The sequence below is a fragment of the Phascolarctos cinereus genome, unplaced genomic scaffold (genome assembly GCF_003287225.1).
Source record: "Phascolarctos cinereus isolate Bilbo 61053 unplaced genomic scaffold, phaCin_HiC Scaffold_2;HRSCAF=192, whole genome shotgun sequence".
In the NCBI taxonomy this organism is placed as follows: Eukaryota; Metazoa; Chordata; class Mammalia; order Diprotodontia; family Phascolarctidae; genus Phascolarctos; species Phascolarctos cinereus.
In genome coordinates this window covers 25082870-25102575 of record NW_027555625.1, presented here as the reverse complement: position 1 = coordinate 25102575, position 19706 = coordinate 25082870, and the positions used below count along the sequence as shown (strand labels likewise).

Sequence of the window (19706 nt, the reverse complement as noted above, 5' to 3'; positions counted from 1 at the left end):
CTGACTCGTTTTGTTCTCTGGGGATGAGCAGAAGAGGTCTATTCTCTCTTCCTCATAAGGGCCCTTCACATATTTAAAGATGGCAATGATGTGCCCCCCCCCCTTCGTCTTCTGATCAGGCTGAACATTCTCCATATAGCCTCCAGGCCCTTCATACACATTCAGCCTCACCCCCACCCCCAATGTAACCCATCCTTGGGGCCAGGATTACTCATATTGATAGTGGATGCCAGTAACATCTCTCAGTCCCTGAAATCCCACCATTTTAACTTCATTCCTCTGTGTTAAGCACTGCCCTCCCCAGGGTCTTCTTATGAAATTCATCCATCCACCAGCGGGGAATGCATTCAACGCCTAACAAAGTATGAGTGAGGTCATCAGAGCTCTTTTTCCAGACCGAGGGGTAGAGACAGCTGTGAGGGCCATGTGCTCATGATGGAAGGGAAGGAGGATTCTGGGATCAGATTGAGAGCTGGGTGGGGTCTTGGAGACCATCAAGTCCACTCTATAGATGAAGAAACTGACCCCTAAGGAGCTGTGTCTGGTCCACAGATAAATGTAGGACGGAAAACCTTGGATTTGTAATCAGAGGTCCTGGGTTTGAATTCCAGCTCTGCCTTAATACCTGGGCTAGTCACACGCTCTGTGGCTTTCAGTTTGTAAAATGAAAGGTTTGGCCCAGATGATCTTTAGGATAACCTTTCAGCTCTAACTCTAAGATCTCCTCGAAGGCATTAATCTGGGAAACCTCTTCCGAGCAGAGATGGAGAAAAGAGAACTTTCTTTATATTTTCCTAGGATTAAAGAATTTAGAGCTGAAAGGAGTTTCAACAACCATCGAGCCCAATCCCCTCATTTTACAGATGAGGAAACTGAGGCCCAGTGATGACATGACTTGCCCAAGGTCACACTGGTAATCAGACCGAGGCAAGATTTGGACAGAAGTCCTCCGATCCAAATTCAGACCCTTTTCAACAGGTCTGGATTGCTGAGAAGAGGTTCAGGGAGCTGGTCTGGTGAAAGGAAACTCATTGTGAGGAGAGGCCGGGTCAATTACTCCCTGGTCTCTTTCCCCCCAGCAGCCCTCGGAAGGCCCCACGATGGGCTGGTTCCTGGGAGCTCATGCCCACTAGGTCACCTCCAGATCTCACACTCTACGAATCTAAGTGGGGATGTCCTCCCCACGACGGCCAGGACAAGGGGGGGGCCACAGACTCGGATTAATCCTGCCTCCCACGGTCCATCCTTGGGCACAACGGAAATACTTAGAATCACACAATACGGGGCCTGGAAGGCACCTAGTGCCGCCTGCTCGTTATCGGAAGGATAAACTACGGCCCCAAGAGCGACACAAGGGGAGGCGGCGGCAGGCAGTGCTCGGCCAGTGCGCTTTCCTCCCCAGTTCGTGGGTTACGTAAGGAAGGCCTCTCCTCCACTCCTCCGCTAGGGACAACAATGAGTTAACTGCGTGCGTCACCGGTGGCGTCACTAGTTACCAAGGAGGTTTGGCATCTGGTTTTTGCAGCCCCCAGGACCCCAGGGATGGGCACCCTGGGGAGCCACAGATGCAAAGTCCTAGGTCAGGAGGGCCCTTCCCCCCTCCGCTGGACCCCCTCCTCCCTCAAGAAGCTTCTGGAAAAGTCAGAGGACTAGAAAAGGGTGGAGGTTCTCTATCACTGAAGTCTTTCCCCCCTCCATCCCCCTCCCCGCCCCCAGTCAATGTGACTTACCGTTTGCAGGAGCCCCCTCAGGGCTGGGACCCCAGCCCTCTCCCAGATTCCCACAGAGAAAGCAGCAGAAGGGTGAGGGTGGATGGGACAGGGGAGACTGCAGAAATCCCAGTCCAGGAAGACGGGATGGGGGAGGGAAGGAGGGTGGTGGAGAGCCGGGGACGGCGAGGCAGGGGCCCCCCGCCACAGAGATGGAGGCAGGGAACGGGGACAGGCGAGGCAGGGGACAATGAATGGGGACTGCGGGAAAGCCGGCAGCGGAGGCAGGGCGGGCAGGACGGAGGCGAGGGAGACGAAGAACGGCGTGGCGGGGTGGCCGAAGGGAGGCTGCGGCCAGCGGCGGCCCACGAGGCCGAGCGGGAGCAGCGCGGGCAGCGGAGCAGAGGCAGCGAGATGCCGATGGAGAGGAAGCAGCGAGAAAAAGGGGAGGCGAAGGCAGGAGCTGGACAGAGGGGGCGGAGGCAGCGCTTGACTGCGGGCCAGGGGCGGGGGGCTCCCGTCACTCAGGCGGGCGGCCCCGTTCATTGGCCCGGGCCAGCGCCCGCCCCCGGCCCGCGGGGAGGGGCAGCGGGGCAGGCTGCGGCCCCGCCCCGCAGCCGGGGAGAGCGCAGCCTCCCGCAGTGCGGGCCAGCCTCGCTTTCCGCAGCCTCGCGGTGACAGCAACAGGATGCCTGCAGACCCCAGGACAGCCTAGCTTTCCGGGCGTCCCACGACCTGGGGGGTGACTGCCCCCCGGGGCTGGCCGAGCCACACTTGGGGTGGGGAGCTCCTCGTGGGGACCCTGCAGGGAACTCCATTGTAATGCGAACCGCACCCAGTCCCCAGTCCCCCCTCCCCCCCTTTAGCCTGACCACCCACAGGCTCCAGGAATCCAGCCCCGCCCCCCCAACCTTCGGTGGGGCCCGGGTCAGGTCCCCAGGAGGGCGGGGCCTCCCTCAACTTACAACAGGGGGTGGAGGGGGCACTGCGCGGCCCTCGGATCTTGGCTCTACCGCTACGAGAGGTCGGAAGCCATGGCCCGCGAAGGGCAAGGCGGGGAGATGCAGGGGGCCCACGCAGCACCCCCTCTTCCTTGACGCAGGGACAGCAGCAAAAGCAAACCCTGCTCCGACTTCTGACAGAGCAGGGAAGTTCCGGCCGCCCCCTCCCACGCCTTTCCGGGGGTTTGAGTGTGGGGCGGGCAGGTCCGAGGCCCGGGACTAACCCCTTCCGGGCCTGAGCCGGAGGGGCCGTGCCTGGCCGTGGAGACTGAGAGATGCTCAGGAGCGAGGATGAGAGTGTGAAGGTGGAATGGAGGAAGGGGAAAGAAACAAGCATTTATATAGCGCCTACGATGTACCAGGCACCGTGCTGAGCCCCTTACAAATAAAGAAGGGGGTCAGCTCCTGAGTCCTAGATCTTGTCCAGACCCTTCCTCACAGATGAGGGAACTGAGGCAGGGAGAACTTCCACAAGGTCACTCCAGGAGCACATAACAAAACTCGGGTTTGAGCCCGGGCTGTCCGACTCCCAGTCCAAATCTGCTTCCACTAAATCTCCTCTCCCCTTGTGGTAGAGGAAGCACCAATGATACAATGGGAGGAGCTCTATTTGTGACCTTGTTTGAGTCATGGCATCGCTGGGCCTCAGTTTCTTCACTTGTAAAATGGGAAGGCCAGACCAGATCGTTTCCCACAACTCCAGATTATGCCAAGGGTCACTGCTACAACCTAGGCCTTGACTGCTAGGAGTCCGGGGTGAAAGGACCAGACCACCCCCATGCTGGTTCTGGGGAACCCTCTATTGGCTTAGAATTAAGGGCTTCTGCAGCAAAGGGAGTGACCTGACAGGGAAGGACAAGGAAGCTCTGACAAATGGGGTCTAACATATTCCTTCCAGAAAACGTTGCCCACCCACCCTCCCCCTCCTGTCTACGTCCTGACTTGGGAAGGGCTGTGCCTACCCTCCGCCTACCCTCCCCTGCCCCAGGTGGAGCCGGGCCTCTCCAGTCACCCCTGAAGTCCTGGCAGCCAGTGAGTGTCACCTCTTGCTGTCCATTTCTCCAAACAGCTTTATTGTAGATGCCGGCAAGCAATCACAGGGTTCCAGGGGGGTGATTGTGGGCACAAGACAACCAACTCTTTCCTGTCAACCTCTTCACTAAATGCGGGAAAATGGACCTGGGATAAGGTGTGCATAGCACAAGACCAGGCTTCCAACGCTCTTGCCTACAGGTACTGGATTGAAATGGGTTGTAAGGAGAGGGATGGAGGACCTGTGGGGGTTCTCCATGCTTTGGGCATCAGAGGACTCCTTGGGGATAAACAGCCTGGCAGAAGGCAGACTGGGACCCACAATGTGGCCCGCGGTGCATCAGAGCCAACAGCACTAAGTTCCAGCTTAATCAGCACATCACACGTAAGGCAGTGGGCTGCAGTTACCGGGGAAGGATCTGCAGGTGGGGGGCCAAACTGGGGGGATTTAGAGACAACAGGAAGCCCTCCTCTCCCCTCCTCTGTCCTCAAGACTGCAGTCTTCACCCCCTCACACTAGTCATTCCTTCACACCTTCTCTACGTCCCTTCGACAAGGGAGAGTGACGAGGCCCCTTCTCTCGAGGTACGCCACACAAGTGCCACGGACGATACAGGGCGCCTGAGGATACACGTAACGCGGGCTGCCACTGTCAAGGCATCTCCTTGGAGGTAGGAGAGCACAAGCCCAAACAGCATGCACGCTCCTGGAGGGTAGGGCCCAGCTTTGTCTGGGATCCTGGCCTAGCAGATGCTCCCTCGATAAGCCGCTTATTCTAGATCTGAATTCCAGCTCTGCCCCTCACTGCCAAGGTGGCTGCACGGAGGCTGGACCAGGCCCTGGTCCAGGGGTGGGGAGCCTACAGCCTCGAGGCCACACGTGGCCTTCTAGGTCCTTGGGTGGGGCCTTCTGACCGAGTTCAAGTTTTACAGAACAAATCCTTTTATTGAGGGGATTTATTCTGTGAAGTTTGGACTCAGTCAAAGGGCCGTGCCTGAGGCCCTAGAGGGCCATGTGTACCATGAGGCTGCAGGCTCCTCATCCCTGGACCAGGGGATCCCTGAGACACGAATGATGCAGTGACATCATGACGGGTCAGAAGCAGGGCAAGAGGGGAAGGCAGCTCAGTGGGCTGAGCGGAACCCTATGAGGAAGGGGGTGCTGGTGCTGAACACCAGGAGACGGGGCTACAGCGACCCGAGGGAGGCAGACGCTAGAGGCGGGCCGGAGTTACGTGAGCTGAAGGCCAGCTAGCCATAGTATTCAGGGCTGGAAGAGACCTTAGAATATCCAATCCCCTCACTTTACAGTTGAAGAAACTGAGGCTCAGAGAAAGAGGCCTGCCCCAAAAAAACAGAAAAGTAGCTGAGCCAGGATCTGAACCCAAGACTTCTTACTCCCTGTCCAGTGGCCTTTCTACCTTGTGCCAGGGGTAATGGGGCTGGGAAGGGGATAGGCATGAAGCAATTGTGAATGAATGGGATGGTGAGGAGTTGGTGATGCCGTGGAAGTTTTGGGTGTGGGTGATGAGAAGCACCTGGCCATCCTTTCCGGGCTTGGGTTTTAGCCCCGTGAAGCTGAGACGGAGGCGACCGGCTCAGCCCGAGGGCAGCGCAGAGAAGGCCTCTCCTGTGACCACCAGCTCCTGAGGCCGGACTCTGCACAAAAGGCCTCCTTGGGAAAGCACAGGGAGGGGGACTCTGCCCCCTCGGCCCTGCTGGCCATGGGCAGGGCCGGGAGGTTTCATTTTCACTGGGGGGTGGGGGGTGGGGTTTGGGCATAGGCTTGACAACTCGATTAAAGCCTGACACACTCCCTGTTTCTCACGAGGCTTTCTTCTCCCCAACTTGCCCCAGCTCCTCAAGAACAGGGTCCATCCCCTCTTGCTTCCTTGGCAGGCCTAGCACAGGGGGGTCTCAACAAGAGACCCCACTACCAGCGGGAGGTGGGGAGGAGCTGGCTAGGGTGGTCAGCCAGCATTAAGAGAGGGCCTCTCTCACTTTCCTGAAAGACGGTCATTCAGACTATGCTGGGATACCCTCAGTGCCCGAGAAGTCATTACTTCCCAAGGCGGCCCACAGCTTGGAGGGCTGCAAGGTTTGATCTGCGGCCCCTCCTGTCCACAAGAACCCCAGTGCAGAGACGAGGTCATCTTGTCCGCCTCCTCCACTAGCCAGCGACTGAGCTGGATAAATGAATGATAGACCTCAACCAACAGACTTCCCAAAATCCCCACTCTGGGCCCCCTCTCCCTGCATCAAATGTCTCACAAACACAGAAGAGCGCGGATGGCCACTGCAGAAGCTACAACTGGGCACAAAGCGTGTGGATGGGGGACAGAAGGGTACACAGACTACGTTCAGGGCTCTCTGGGCCTACGGCCCTTAAACGGCATCTCATATGACCCCCTCCTTTTTACAGAGGAGGAAGCAGGTTCTTGGCATGACCATCCCAGGCCCTAGGGGCCAGCCTCATGGGTCATGGTTAGATGACCCCATGAACACAGGGGGCATTTGGAATGCCCCCAGGGCTCCTCCCTCCACCTCAGCCTGCAACAATTCCTCTTCCCTGCCCCTAGATGGGGGGCTGGCCACAGGCTGTGACACTTCAGGGGGAGGGAGGGGACCCTGTTAGGCCCCTTATTTTTTGATGCGCTTATAAATGAGGGCCAAGGCCACAGAAAAGAAAGCCACGGCCACAGCAGACCCCAGCCACACTGCCCAGGAGCCATTCCTACTGGGATCAACTTCAGGCTGGGCTGCAGTGCCAGGAGTCTGGCCCACGCCAGGACCGCTCCCAAGGAGGCCCTCACTGGGCCTCTCGTCAACGTGGAGCACGATGGTTCCCAGGGAAGGGCTCTCTGAGCCCCCAACCTGTTCGGGGGGACCACTGGCTTCTGGTTTCCCAGGGGAAGGCATATTGGTGACTGAGAAGTAGTCATTCTCCTCAGGGAGGTTCACAGAGCTGCTGCTACTGATGTGGAGGGACTTGCTCCCAGAGTCACTGCTGATCAGCAGGCGCTCAGAGCCCCCGGAGTAGGGCTGGTCATCACACGAGTGAAGCACCCCAGGCTTGCTCACCTCCATCGCTTGCACATGGGGAAGGGGCACCTGCCCTGACGGGGCTGGCCCAGGGGGCACCTGGGACACAGGGCTGGGGAACTTCGGGGCCAAAGGCGGCACCTGCAGGGAAACAGAATCTGGGCTGTCACTGGGACGCCGGGGCTGGACGTCACCGAATGGGAGGGCCTGGGGCTGCCAGGGCCAGAGGTGAGGCAAAGGCTGCATCAGCAGGCCCAGAAGTCCGCAAACTAGTCCAGCCTTCAGCCTTGAACATCAGACCTCCTTGGGACTGTAGCAAAGCCAGTGGGTGTTTGCAGAGGGCAGAAGGACGTGTGGGTAGCAACAGGAAGAGGATCCGGGCCAGGGTCCAATGGGGGTCTCTCACTCCCCTTTCCCCTTTCCCGCACTTCTGGCACTGTCCAGACATGGAAGTCATTCAGGGCACAAAATGCTGCTGAGACTCTAGGACAAATTCTCTCCTGAAAGTCAGGAACTACAAGACCCACAGGGAAAATGGACATGCGGATCCCTTCCTGCCTGAGATGCAGAATCAGTGGGGCTAGACACCGAATTGTTCCTGATCTAGCGGCCAACGAGCCTTTGGCCCCAAAGTTCTGCACACTCAAGGCAAGGGGGAGTCGAGATCCAGAGGCTGTGTGAAGTCAGATCAAAATAAGAGTCCTTTTCGTCCTAGGCAGATGAAGGTCCACAGGGGCCCTCTGAAGGAGCTGAGCTGGGGTGCCATCCACCCTTGCTCCCCAAACCCCAGAGCCCAAAGGATGCTGCAGGGAGCCAAATCTCAGCTACCCCACTTTCCCCAGCAGGGAGTGAGCACAGGGGATTCATTCCACGAGGAAGACCCAGGCTGAGAGGATAAACAGGGCCAGGAAGGGCTCAGAGAAATCCCTGGAGAATGGGATCCTCCCTGGTGGGTCACTAAAGGGAGGCAGGGACGCTTGGGGGCCATCCCTGCCCTGTGTAAGGCCAGTGTCAAGGAAAGTCATGACTGACTTCTCAAAGTTTCCGCTGGGCCACCTGGTAGGGGGCTAAACCCAGGACCACTAACCCCCAAAAGGACTTGGGACATCCTTCCTGCTGGGGGAGGGAGATCTTACCTTCTGTGGCCCCAGGATCCTGGTGGGGGGCTCTCTGCTGGCGGGCAGGCCTGCGCCTTGGAGGGGAGAGGCAGCCGTTGGCTGATTTTCATTATCCTGTGCGGCACGGGGGAAGGATGCTTCAGGCGGGGAAGGCAGTGACCGGGGTCCAGATGTGGGGCCTGCCTTCTTAGAATGAGGCACAAAGGAGACAGACGGAGACACAGGGCCTCTAGGAGGTGGTGGGAGAGAGGCAGAAGCTAGGGGTGGAAACGAAAAGGCAGAACACTTGTAATTGCTGATGGTTCTCCCAGAATGTCACGCTAGCCCAACCTGCACCTCTACGCCACCCCTCTCCACGGGGGCCTCCTCCAGGCCAGCCGTCCTTCACCACCTTCCCCAGCTGCTGTCTCAGCCTGGAAGATCCCACCGGCCCTGGAACCCTTGTCCCACTGGTAAGCCCCTCCATTTGCACATGACAGCCCCCTTGAGGAATGCTGATGGGCTGACTGGATTTGGGGCCATTCTCCACTGGGATGAGGGGCAGGTGGCTCATGCTTCAGCTTCTAACAGCTGACCCAGTCCAGATCTCTCTAAGGGACTAAGCTCTTTTGGGCTAAGGCCAAAAGGCAGGCAGACGGCCACCACGGCCACCCCTCCCACTGACACCTACCAAAGTCCACTGAATTTTAAAGCTTTAACAGAACTTTGTGATCTGCCTGTCCGACTCTAACTCCCTGTGACATGCCCAGCCTGTGGTCATCTGGCTTCTGCTTCAAGGCCCAAGTAACCCATTCTGCTGGGCGACCGCTCTCCCTGACTGCTCCTGGCTCTGCCCTCGGGGGCCAGCCAGAATCAGCCCTAGCCCTCTTCCGTCTGCCTGTCAGCCTGTTATCCACTCCAGCGTGGTGGCCAACACCTCTAATCTCTCCTACTCTTGGGCTTGGGAGGTCTGAGCCGCAGTGGCCCAAGCCAACGATGACTCAGAATTCAAAGTCCAGCACCAATATGGTGAGCCTGTCAGGGAGGGAAGAGGAAAGAGGGTCTTTGGAAAGGGCACACCAGCTTAAGTCAGAAGAAATGGAGCTGGTTAAAGCTCCCATGCTGATCAGAATAATGGGGCCTCTAAATGTTACTGCACTTCCAACCTAGGTGAGATAAGGGAGACTGAATCTTGAAAAAAACAAATGAAACCAGCTGTGATATTTCCCAAATCTCTTCTCCAGGCTCTTCACTATCCCTGCTTTGAAAGGTCAATGAGTGCCTTAAGATGAGATGCCCCAGACTAAACACCACATTCCCGCCATGGTCTGTGCAAAGCAGAGGGGAAAGGGACAACTTGGAAGCCTGCCTCTTCACACAACCCAGGATTGCATGTCTTTTCTTGCTGGCACATCCCACTGCTGACTCAGGGTAAGTTTATAATCCACTAAAACTTCCTAATTGTTTCCACTGTCTAACCATACCTCCCCCATCTTGTATTTGTAAATCTGGGTTTTGGAACCCATGTTCAAGCCTTTACTTTTATCCCTGTTGGACTTCATCATATTAGATTCAGATCAATCAGCCTGTCACTATCTTTGGAGATCCCATCATCTGTTGCATTAGCTTTGTGTCATCTCCAGATCTGGTAAGTATACCATCTGTGCTGCCACTGACTGACCCATGTCGATGATAAAAATGCTAGTGCATACTGGGTCGAGTGCTGATTCCCTGAACACTCCATCAGAGACCTCTCACCCTTCAACCATCCATCCAATTCTCAATGCATCTTCTCACTGTATTATCTTCTAGTCCACAGGGATTCATCCAGGGCACCTGGAGCTCCTTACTTGTCTTGAGTATTTGTTGCTTATTAGCTGTTTTTGTTGGGTCTTTTCCAACGCAAAGGCCATCCTCCTTCACAGAGAAAACAGCTGCAGAGTGGAGTCCTTGGGTCATCTCTCTCGAAGCTGCCATCATTCCACCTGACAGGAGCCACGGTCCAATGCTTCACTGACACCTCCATTTTCTTCCCTTTTTTAGGTTAGATTTGTGAATCTTGAGAAAACTCCTTCTACCAATGTTTGGAGCTACTTTCTCTGAAACTTATATGCCTGGAACACTAAGGAGTTAAGTGACTTACCCACACCCACAGGTATGCATGCTGGACTCCAATTCAGGTCTTCCAGACCCTGAAGTGGCTTTCAGTCACTATAATTACCTTGTCCTTAGCTTTTTTCACCAGCCTTCAGCTTTCTTGACACTGTTTGTACATACCTGCACCACACTCACATTCATCTTCAGTGCCAGTCCTCTTAAAATCAAAGTTGGTCGGACAGTTTCCTAGGGATCCATACCAATCTCTCTGAACACTGGGAGTGGTTTCCCTTTGTGTCTCCAGAGTTTATTTTGAGTGTTTCCCATCCTTCCCGGGCTGACTTCTCCTACAGAATTTTAGTCCATGGATTCTATCTCTCCTTCCTTTGAACCCTCTGAAATTTATTCTCCCAAAATCTAGGATGCAGGTCAGCCTACACCCAGTTTTCCTCTCCTGCTCTATTACACATTTTAGGAGGGAGTGGTCACTTCCCTTCAACGTGCCCATCATTTCCATCCCCATGAGTTCTTCCCTGTTAGGGAGAATTGCATACAAGATAAAATTTCCCCTTTTGGTTGATTATTCCTCCACCTTTCAAAGAATAAAATGATCATTAAGGCAAGCCAAAAAGCAGCCCTCATTCTGCTTTCCAGTAGATGTCTCAGAGAGCTGAAGTCCCTTGTCACTACCACGCCTCAGTGCCAGGGTTGCAGCCTGCTTCCAAAAGTCCTCATCTACTTCCTCTTCCTGTGGAGGCGGTTGATAGATCAACTCTTTTCCTGTTTCTCACTCCGCTGACCTTCACCCCGATGCCTTTCACATGCTTCTCTTCCCAGCCCCTGGTTCTTGGATTCCCTCACAAAAGACTCTCTTCATATACAATGCACTCATCCTCCCCCAGCACTGTAACTTATGGGCTTCTTCTGAACATGGTACCGTCTTCTAGAACTGGACTCAGGTCATGAGTTTCATCCCCTACATCTGTGACAAGGTCAGTTTGCTTCCTGGGTTAGAACCTTCCCATCACCTGGCCTGCCACCACCCAGACTCTGGGCACCTATGTTTTGACATCTGAGACACGGGTCCTGCCGCCGGCTCCTTTCTTCGATCGCCTCCTGTGAACTCCTGGCATGTCACCAGCTCTTCTCCTTCCCCGCAGCCTCCCTCTGCGGTGCTGCGTTTGGCAGAGGTGCGTAGGCAGCCTTCTCCCCCTCTGATCCTTTTCATCTTAGAGCCCTTTTGATCAGACTTTCAAAACACTACAAAAATGCCTTCTTTACAACCCTAGGTGCACTCCATTCCTGGCCAGGAGTCTATTATTTTAGGACACGCTTCAGGACTCCAAAGACCATCCTCCGATGCTGTCTTCTTAACATCTGTTTACTTCCCAAAACAATTCTTCTCTTCTATATCCTCGTCTTCACAGAGTACCAGTACGGAAAACACTACCTGTGTCCCTAGTCTTCAGTTTCTTGCCCAGGGCTCCACGATCTTTGGCACATGCATGCATAAACATGTGTACACACATACAAACACACATACAAATATAGTACTGCATATCTGTATGTACATATGTACCATTATCTATGCATACGTATACTTTACGAACATACACATCGTACACACACGTTTTGTATTCACACATATGTATATGTATGTAAATAAAAACACATGTATTACACATACACTGCAGCAAAGTAGAACAGTGAATAGAACACTGGGCCTGGAGTCAGGAAGACCTGAGTTCAAATCCAGCTTCAGACACTTACTAGCTGTGTGACTGTGGGCAAGTCACGTAATGTCTGCCTCAGTTTCCACATCTGTAAAAGGAGGATGAGGATAGCATCCACTTCCTGGGGCTATTGTGGGATCAAATATTTGTCAAGCTCTTCATCCAGTGCCTGGAAGATAGTCAGCACTTAACAAATGCTTGCTCCTGCCCTCACATACGTACGTGTGTCCTGATACACCGAAGCTGGCCCATCACTGTCAGTCTCCTCCTGGTTGCCTCTGGGAGGCATCAGTGAAGTTTCTTCCACCCCTTCTCCTCTTCGGTGACCGGGTGAACCTATCCCTAAAACCCCTTCCCACCGTCCCCTTCTCTAGGTTTGATCAGCTGAGCCCAGCTGCTGTTTTGTGAGGCCTATTTCTGCTTCCTCTGCTGAGGAGGAATTTGAGACTGTCGCACACAAGTGTGGAGACTCCGGGGCCCCACAGGGGCAAGTTTGCTAAAACATTTTTGCAGCTGTTTTGTCCTTCCATTTTTATCTTTGAATGGCCATGTAATGACCTGGCTGAGCTGGACCTCTCTCGGGCCTTTTGCTGCTTTACAGAGAGATACAGTTTCTATACGTCATCTTTTAAAAGATTTTTACAAGTTTTATGTTCTAAACCTGTTATGAGAATAAATAATTGAATAAGTCTATTTTCTAAACGGCCATTGTCTTTGTCTACTCTCTCTCTCTTTTTCTGCTCTGCAAAAAAAATGCAGGGTCTATTAAATAAGGCGCTTTTACGCTCACTTGGTCTCCTTGTTAGAGCAACTGATTTACACTGGTTAAATGTCTGCATGACATTATTCTAATTGGTGTCAATATCCTTTCACTCATCCATTACCTATTTTCTAGTTTCAACAATTTGTTGAAGGAGTCAGGATTGAATTCTTTCCATTATATATGCTTATACTGTTCTCATTTTTATTTTTTCACCTAGTTTTTTTTTAAACTATTTTGGATCTTTTCTCTAGCAAGTCAGTGGTCTGACTGTACACACAGCTGAGAGAAGAATGACTCTTAAATCAGTCAGTAAACCTTTAGTAAGGGCCTACTGTGTTCTAGGCACTGTCGTAATAATTAGCATGATGATACTACCAGCAAAACCTAACCAGATGACTCTAGTTACATATCTTTCATGGAGAGACAGAAATCCCCATATGGCAAAGAAAGGTCTCAAAATAGGCTGGACTTTTTTTTTTAGGCAGTTGGGGTTAAGTGACTTGCCCAGGGTCACACAGCTAGTAAGTGTCAAGTGTTTGGTCTGAAGCCGCATTTGAACTCAGATCCTCCTGACTTCAGGGCCAGTACTCTATCCACTGGGCCACCTCGCTGTCCCCGACGCTAGACATCTTGATCAATAAACTCTACTGGGACCGACCCATTATCACAATCTCCTGGACGTCATTTAGCCAAAAAACTTTAAGAGCATGAGGGCAGAAGGCCTGAACCCAAGACTGGTCAGACCCACTGACTTCTCCAGGAGTTCTTCTAATGGCCCAAAGACCGGTAGACAGCTACAGGCAGGACTGGGGCTTTCCTCGATCCCGCCATGGCAGTCACACCAAATGAGGCTCTTAACACGGAATGGACCACAACAGTGCAAAAAGCACTGGGTATGCCACCAGAGGCCCTGGGCCGGATCGGGGCTCTGCTGCTTCCTGTCATGTGATGACCCTCAGCACATTCCTGCACTTGGCATCCGGAGGGAGGGGGCTCCTTCCCTTCTACCCCCAAGTCTAGAATCCTAGGGAGATCACGGTGGGGATACCGACCATGAGATGATACGCTCAACTTTTCTTTTTTTGGTGAGGCAATGGCGGTTAAGTGACTTGCCCAGGGTCACACAGCTATGAAGTGTCAGTGTCTAAGGCTGGATTTGAACTCAGGTCCTTTTGACTCCAAGGCTGGAGCTCTATCCACTGCACCACCTAGCTGCCCCTACACTCAACTTTTCTGAGGGAGTCCCAGAGCTACTCCCTCCCTCCAGAAAGGCTGTTTGTCACTCAGGGTGGCTTTCCCCCCAGTTTTGAAGAAAGAATGGGGTCTGCCCAGTAGAGTCCCAACCTTCAGGACTGATGAGCTACCCTACCTGGGGGACTGTCACCTGACCCTCCGCTCGCCTTGCGGTGTTTTCCAGTGGCTGTGGGGGCAGGAGCTGAGAAAGAAGAGTGTCCAGGGGAGCTGTGGGGGTTCCTGGAGGTGTCCCCAGAAGAGGCAGGATTCAGGGCCGCCCGTGGGACCTAAGAAAGGAAACATATTAATAATGAAGCCAATCCTTTCAGAAGACAACTTCAGAGTCAGGACCAAGGAGCCCCATCTCTGAAACTTGGTAGAGAGCCCCAGGCAAGTCATTTTATCTGAGTCAGTTTCCTCATCTGTAAAGTGGGGAAAGTACTTGTACTATCATTTGGTGATGAAGTGAGCAGTTTAGAAAACCATCAAGTTCTGTGTAAATGTGAACACTGATCACTGAGAAGCTCCACGGAACGTGGTTATGTCCATGTGAACTCCTTTGGCCCTGCTGCCCTCCAAAGACACCACAACAGTAGGGAGGAGCTGTTCCTCTAGCTCCCAGTTCTGTGTCCTCCAGACTTTAGGAATTAACATTTATTTAATTATTCTAATCCTCTTTAAACAAATGTAAATCCAGTATCTGGTCTAACTTTTTGTCCTAGTGGATAAATACATCCCCCTTGCCTGCCCCCCATCCCTTCCAACTTCCCCAACCTCTCTGGCCTTCCAGGGCCGGTTCAAATAGACCCCTCTGCCAATGTCTTTCCTGACCATTCCAAGGCACACTCATCTCTCCCTTCCTGGAACACTGGCAGTTCTCAACTGAGTCTGGACCCCAAGTCTAGCACCTAGATTGTTCTTTAACTGTTTCTAGTCTACCCAGACTGTCAACTCCTGATGGTGTAAGATTCTATTGTATCCTCAACCTCACACGACACACATACTTCTAAAGACACTTACTGGTGGATTCCCAAGGGCTCTTACCAAGCCAGCTTGGGTCTTCACGGAAAGGTGAGAGCAGAGCAAAGACCTGTAGTTCTCACTTCAGCGGTCTGGGGTCCCACCCTGAAGCCTTTATCCCAACTGGGGGAAGGAAAAGACATACCTCGCTCTTAGACTCTGGTGGCTGCGTGTCCTGGATGGGGGCAGTGTGGCTGCTCTGCCTTTCCCCTCTCTCCAGTTCTTCTGGGTAACCATTGTAGGTGGTGTCAGGCAAAGAAGGCCCTGGGTGGGTGGCTGGACTCCCACTGGCAGGTGGGTGGGGCCCTGGGGCCCCAGCAGAAGGTCCTGGTGGAGTGTTCAGGGACACCTGATGGCTTCTGGTTAGGACACTGGGTGGAACAGGGGCAGTGATGCCTCCAGGACGGGTCTGGAACCCTGCTGGAGGGTGGAGGATGGAAGGGGAAGAACAAAAAGTCAGGCAAGGTTACAGTAAAGTCAGGCTTTGGTCCCAAAGGTCATGTAGGCCGGGCAGTAAAAAGCAGGCCATCTCAGTAGCCCCAACCTGCTCTACCAAATGCCCTTGTTTCACTCTGAAAACAGAAAGCCAACTCAGGGGTTGGAGTACCTCTCTAAGCTCTTCCTCGGCTCACACACCAACCACACCTGCGTCTGGCATTAAAGTCGCTCATGAGGCGGATGCCACAGACCTTCTCAGGCTCACCCCGCCTCACTTCCCTTCCTACCTTCAGGCCAAGGGACCTCTGACTCGTCCTTTCCTGTGATCTTTCAAATCTGGTCTCAGCACCCTTGCTTTCTGCCTGAAATGCCCTCCCTCCTCACCTCTGCCTTTGAAATCCCAAGCTTCCCTCGAAATTAAGTCTGAGGGAGCCTCCTGATCCATCCAAGCTACTCTGTATCTATTTCTATTCACTTATCTTTGCACTTTACTTCCCCAATAAAATGAAAGCTCTTTGAAGGCAGGGATTTAAAAAAATGTTTCTAGATACTCAGAGCCTACTACAATGTCTGGAACATTTGCTGTTGTTCGGTTGTTTTTGTTCTTTGGCTAGGTAATGGGGTTAAGTGACTTGCCCAGGGTCACACAGCTAGCTGGTAAGTGTCATGTGTCTGAGGCCGGATTTGAACTCAGGTCCTCCTGAATCCAGAGCCGGTGCCATGCCTGGTACACAGCAGGGGCTTAATAGATGCTTGAGGAACGAACAGCAGGATAGGCAGACAAATAACAGACGAATGTGACAGAGAGATGACAGAAGTATGTGACAGACAGGATGACCAACAGATAGAGATGACAGACAGATGTGACAGACAGGATGACCAACAGATAGAGATGACAGACATGATGAACAGAGGTGGAATAAACACACACACACACACACACACACACAGGTGGGGAGGGAGAAGAGGGAAATGAGAGGAGAGAAGGGAGGAAAGGTGCCAGGGCGCAGACGCACCAAAGCTGCGGAAGGGAGACCCTGCTTTTCCCAGGGGAGGCGATGTGTGGCTTCGTCCCCCTGGGTGGTGGTGCTCGGTGACAAAAGAAGGGGCACTCACGGGCCTGGTTGGTGGCATAGACATTGGCAACAACTTCGGCGAGGTCCGTCAGTTCGCACTCCGTCAGGGCTCTGATGAGACAGTTCACCCAGTCGGTGCGCTTCCGAAGGTGATCAAATAGTTTCCACACGCTGTCGCGGTTGCCATGGCGGTCAATGTAGGCGCGGAGCTTGTCCTGGAAGAGAAGTTCCGCCCACGGACTTTGAGGGCTCACCTCCCACCCTAGGATTGTGGCAGCCTTTGGGCCCAGAGAGGAGAAAGAAGGGACTGACAATGAAGAGTCTTTGCAGCTAAGGTCCAAGCCTGGGAGAGGCTAGGGCAGGTTTCCCCTCCCCCAGGCTAGGGCAAGCATCCTTGACATCTAGCTGATGAGGCAGGAGAGGGGAAAGCTGCCTCTGTCATCTCACCTACCTGGTCAGCAACAGTGAGGCAGGGCAGGTGGGACAGTATCTCCAAGACATCGATGCGGAAGAAGTCGCTGAGGTGGAAGCGAATGTACTGCTCGGTTCGGTCCTCAGCTAGAGGCATGGTCACTCAGGTCCTGAGGGAGAAATGAACAAGCTCTGTGGTGTGGTGAATGTGGGAGGAGAGGGCCTGGGTCTGACTCCTGGCCCTGCCACTCACTATCTGTGGGACCCGTGAAGTTTGTTCTGTTCCCACTGTCGGGTGGGGACCCCATTAACTTGAGCTAAGTTCCTTTCAGGTTCTAAATCTGTGATCTTATGGAGAGCGAGCGAGGAGAGGGTGCTGGCTCAGCTACCACCATCGATGAGCGCTCCAGCAGAGATGGAGAATTCTTCAGAAGATGGCGGAACCACTAGTGAGGCCACAGAACCACGGAGGCTTCCTGAGTTTGGAAGGACGGAGGGGGAGAGAAGAAGGATGGCAGCCGTCAGCTGGTAGACTCTGAAACCCAGGCTGCCCTTTTCCAGCGAGCAAGGGCTGATGATCAGTGAGACTCTGGTTTCTTTTCTCCTGAAGACCTTCCATGACCCAGTGCAGTCCAGGTTGGCTGGGAAGTCTGGTGTGGAGGCAGAGGGATGGACCAAATGACCTCTGATCCCTTTCAAACCAATTACAGAATGTCGGAGTTGGAAGGAACCTCAGAGGCCACCCCGTCCAGCCAACACCTGAACACAGATCCGGACAAGGCATCACCAGCCTTCCCCTTGACACTCTGCAGAGGGCAGAATCCACTGCCGAGGCACTCTCTTCCACAGGCATACCACTGTGTTAGCACGATTTTCCTGACATCAAACCTAAAAATGCTTCTTGGCGACCTCCGCCCTTCACTCAAGAGTTCTTCCCTGTGGGGTCCAGCAGCATGAATGGAAGTCCTGCTCCACAGACAGTGCCAGCCAAGTCTTCTCTTTAAGGCATGGACCCCGTTCCTTTGAACGCTCCTCACTTGCCACAACCTTGAGGCTCTCACCATCTTGGCCACCCTCCTGTGGACCATCATCCTTCCTAAAACATGGCCCCCAGACAACACAACACTGCCCCTGCACTCCCCCCAGGAACATCACCTTCTTACTCTGGAAAGCCACATTAGCTTTCCTAGACAACGTATCCTGCTGCTAAACCCCCACACATTTATCAACGAAACTCTGGGCCAGTCATCTCTCTCCATCTTGTCTCGCTGCTTTTTGAATCCAGGTGTAAAACTTTTCATTTATCCTTATTCGGTCTAATGTTCTAGCTCCCTCCCAGCACTGAGTCATCTCCAAGTCTGATGCTAAATCTATCCCTTCATCCACTCAGCACAGGGTCAAGCTAAGATCCTGTGGCACTTCACCCACCGGTGACTTCCTTCCACTGAGCCATTAATGACTCTTGTCTGTGCCTGGCCATTTAATTAGCTCTGAATTCACTCCACCAGATCATCATTTAGTTCATAATTCCCTTTCCATAAGAAGAGCATGAGAGAATTTGTCAAATGTTGCCATTCCGCAGTGCTTACAATTTCACCATGAGAGCTTCGCTCCTCTGGATTTCGGTAAGGTCTTGTTTCCAGAAGGTACTAGTTACCTTGGCACAGCAGGGCACAGCAGATTGGCCACAGCAGAGAGCACTGCCACCTAAGGAAACAGAGAGAAGAAGGGCATATTTTGGGGGCTGCAGAAAGCACAGAGAATCATGCAATATCATAGCAGAGCAACCTTGGAGCACATCACGTTGCCAGAGGTGGGAGGGCCCCAAGAACAGAAAGTTTCTTATAATATTCAGTGTTTTGAACAGCACAGTTATCAGATCATGGGGTGCACTTTTCTGGGGAAATGGAAAGACTGCTCTGCATCTGACAGTCTTGGAGGGCCTCGCCTCGTTTTCTGACCCAAGAGCAGAAGCAGCTGCCTGGACAGCCCTTTGCAAGGTCTCCTGGGGCAGCCAACGTCTGTTGCCCTGCCTGACCCTCCTGGCCCAGGAGGGGGTGGCGCATGCTGTCCGTGAGGGGGGAGGGTGATGTGGGGGAAAGGTCACTGGACCTGGAGCCTTCTTCCAAGAGATCCGCGGTTCAAGTGGGACGGCGGACCGGGAGGTCTGAGCCTCACTGTCCTTCTCTGTAAAGCCTGACCGCGTCTGGAAGGGCTGCCCGGGGACAGGCGCCCGAAGCCTGGGCAGGGCGGCCCCCGGGGTCTGGGCCAGCGTCACGGCCCCGGGCTGCGGAGGCACACACACGGCTCAGGCGGACACCCGACCCGAGGCCACTGGGGCAGGTGCCCGGCCGGGGCGTCAGCTGCTCCGGACACAGCCTGCACAGGCCGGCCCCCCACGGCCACGAGAGGGAGGGGAAATCGGAAAGGAGAACGGTCGGGGAGGTCTCCTTCCAGGCCTAGGTGCCAGCCTCGAGCACCAGATTGGCCGCCCCCCCCCACGCCTCAGTTTCCTCCTCCGTCCCACCTGCTGCACCCCGAGGCTCCCCCTCCCCCACCCAAGGACCTCGGTCAAGGTCAGACGGGCCGCCCCAGTCTATACCGAGGGCGCGGGGAGTAAGAGCGCCCCCCAACGTGGGGAGGGGTCTGCGCCCCCGCCCTCCCCCCTCCCGCGGCTGCGCCCGTGCCCTTGACCTCCAGGGAGGCCCGGCGGGGGCGGAGGTCCCGAGACGCCGCCCAGGTTACCTGCGGGCACAGCCTCGATCAGGCCGGGCCCTGCAAAGGCCGGCGATGGCGCAACCGCCCAAGCCTCCGACGCGCCCGGGAAGAGGCGCAGGCGCCCGCAGGAGGAGGAGGACGGGGCGGCGGGCGGGAGCAAGGCCAGGCCCAGGATCGCGCCCGCCCTCGCGGCATCCGCCCATTGGCCGGCCGGGCCAGGGGGCGGGGCCTGGAGCGGAGGGAGGCGGGGGAGGAGGCGCGGGAGGGGCGGGAGGGGCGAGCAGGCGAGGGGAAGGACCACAATAATTTAACAAAAATCAGGAAAAGGAACGAACAG

The 19706-nt window shown here is 54.4% G+C and overlaps 1 protein-coding gene across 3 annotated transcripts; it reads right to left on the bottom strand.

Annotated features, from left to right (window-relative positions):
* Window positions 1-3762: 3762 nt before the first annotated feature.
* On the bottom strand, window positions 3763-19506 carry MAVS (mitochondrial antiviral signaling protein). Of its 3 annotated transcripts, none has more exons than XM_021001012.2 (8): window positions 19397-19506; window positions 18241-18358; window positions 16692-16821; window positions 16281-16455; window positions 14872-15146; window positions 13843-13993; window positions 7920-8158; window positions 3763-6924 (listed from the first exon to the last, which is right to left on the bottom strand). In XM_021001012.2, the coding sequence occupies exons 3-8, from the start codon at window positions 16806-16808 to the stop codon at window positions 6382-6384; spliced, it is 1500 nt and encodes a 499-aa protein (XP_020856671.1). In that variant the 5' UTR covers window positions 16809-16821; window positions 18241-18358; window positions 19397-19506; the 3' UTR covers window positions 3763-6381. The 3 variants fall into 3 exon arrangements, with proteins under 3 accessions (XP_020856671.1, XP_020856674.1, XP_020856673.1); XM_021001015.2 differs by having other exon boundaries at window positions 14872-15143; XM_021001014.2 differs by having other exon boundaries at window positions 18309-18358.
* Between the last annotated feature and the right edge of the window lie 200 nt (window positions 19507-19706).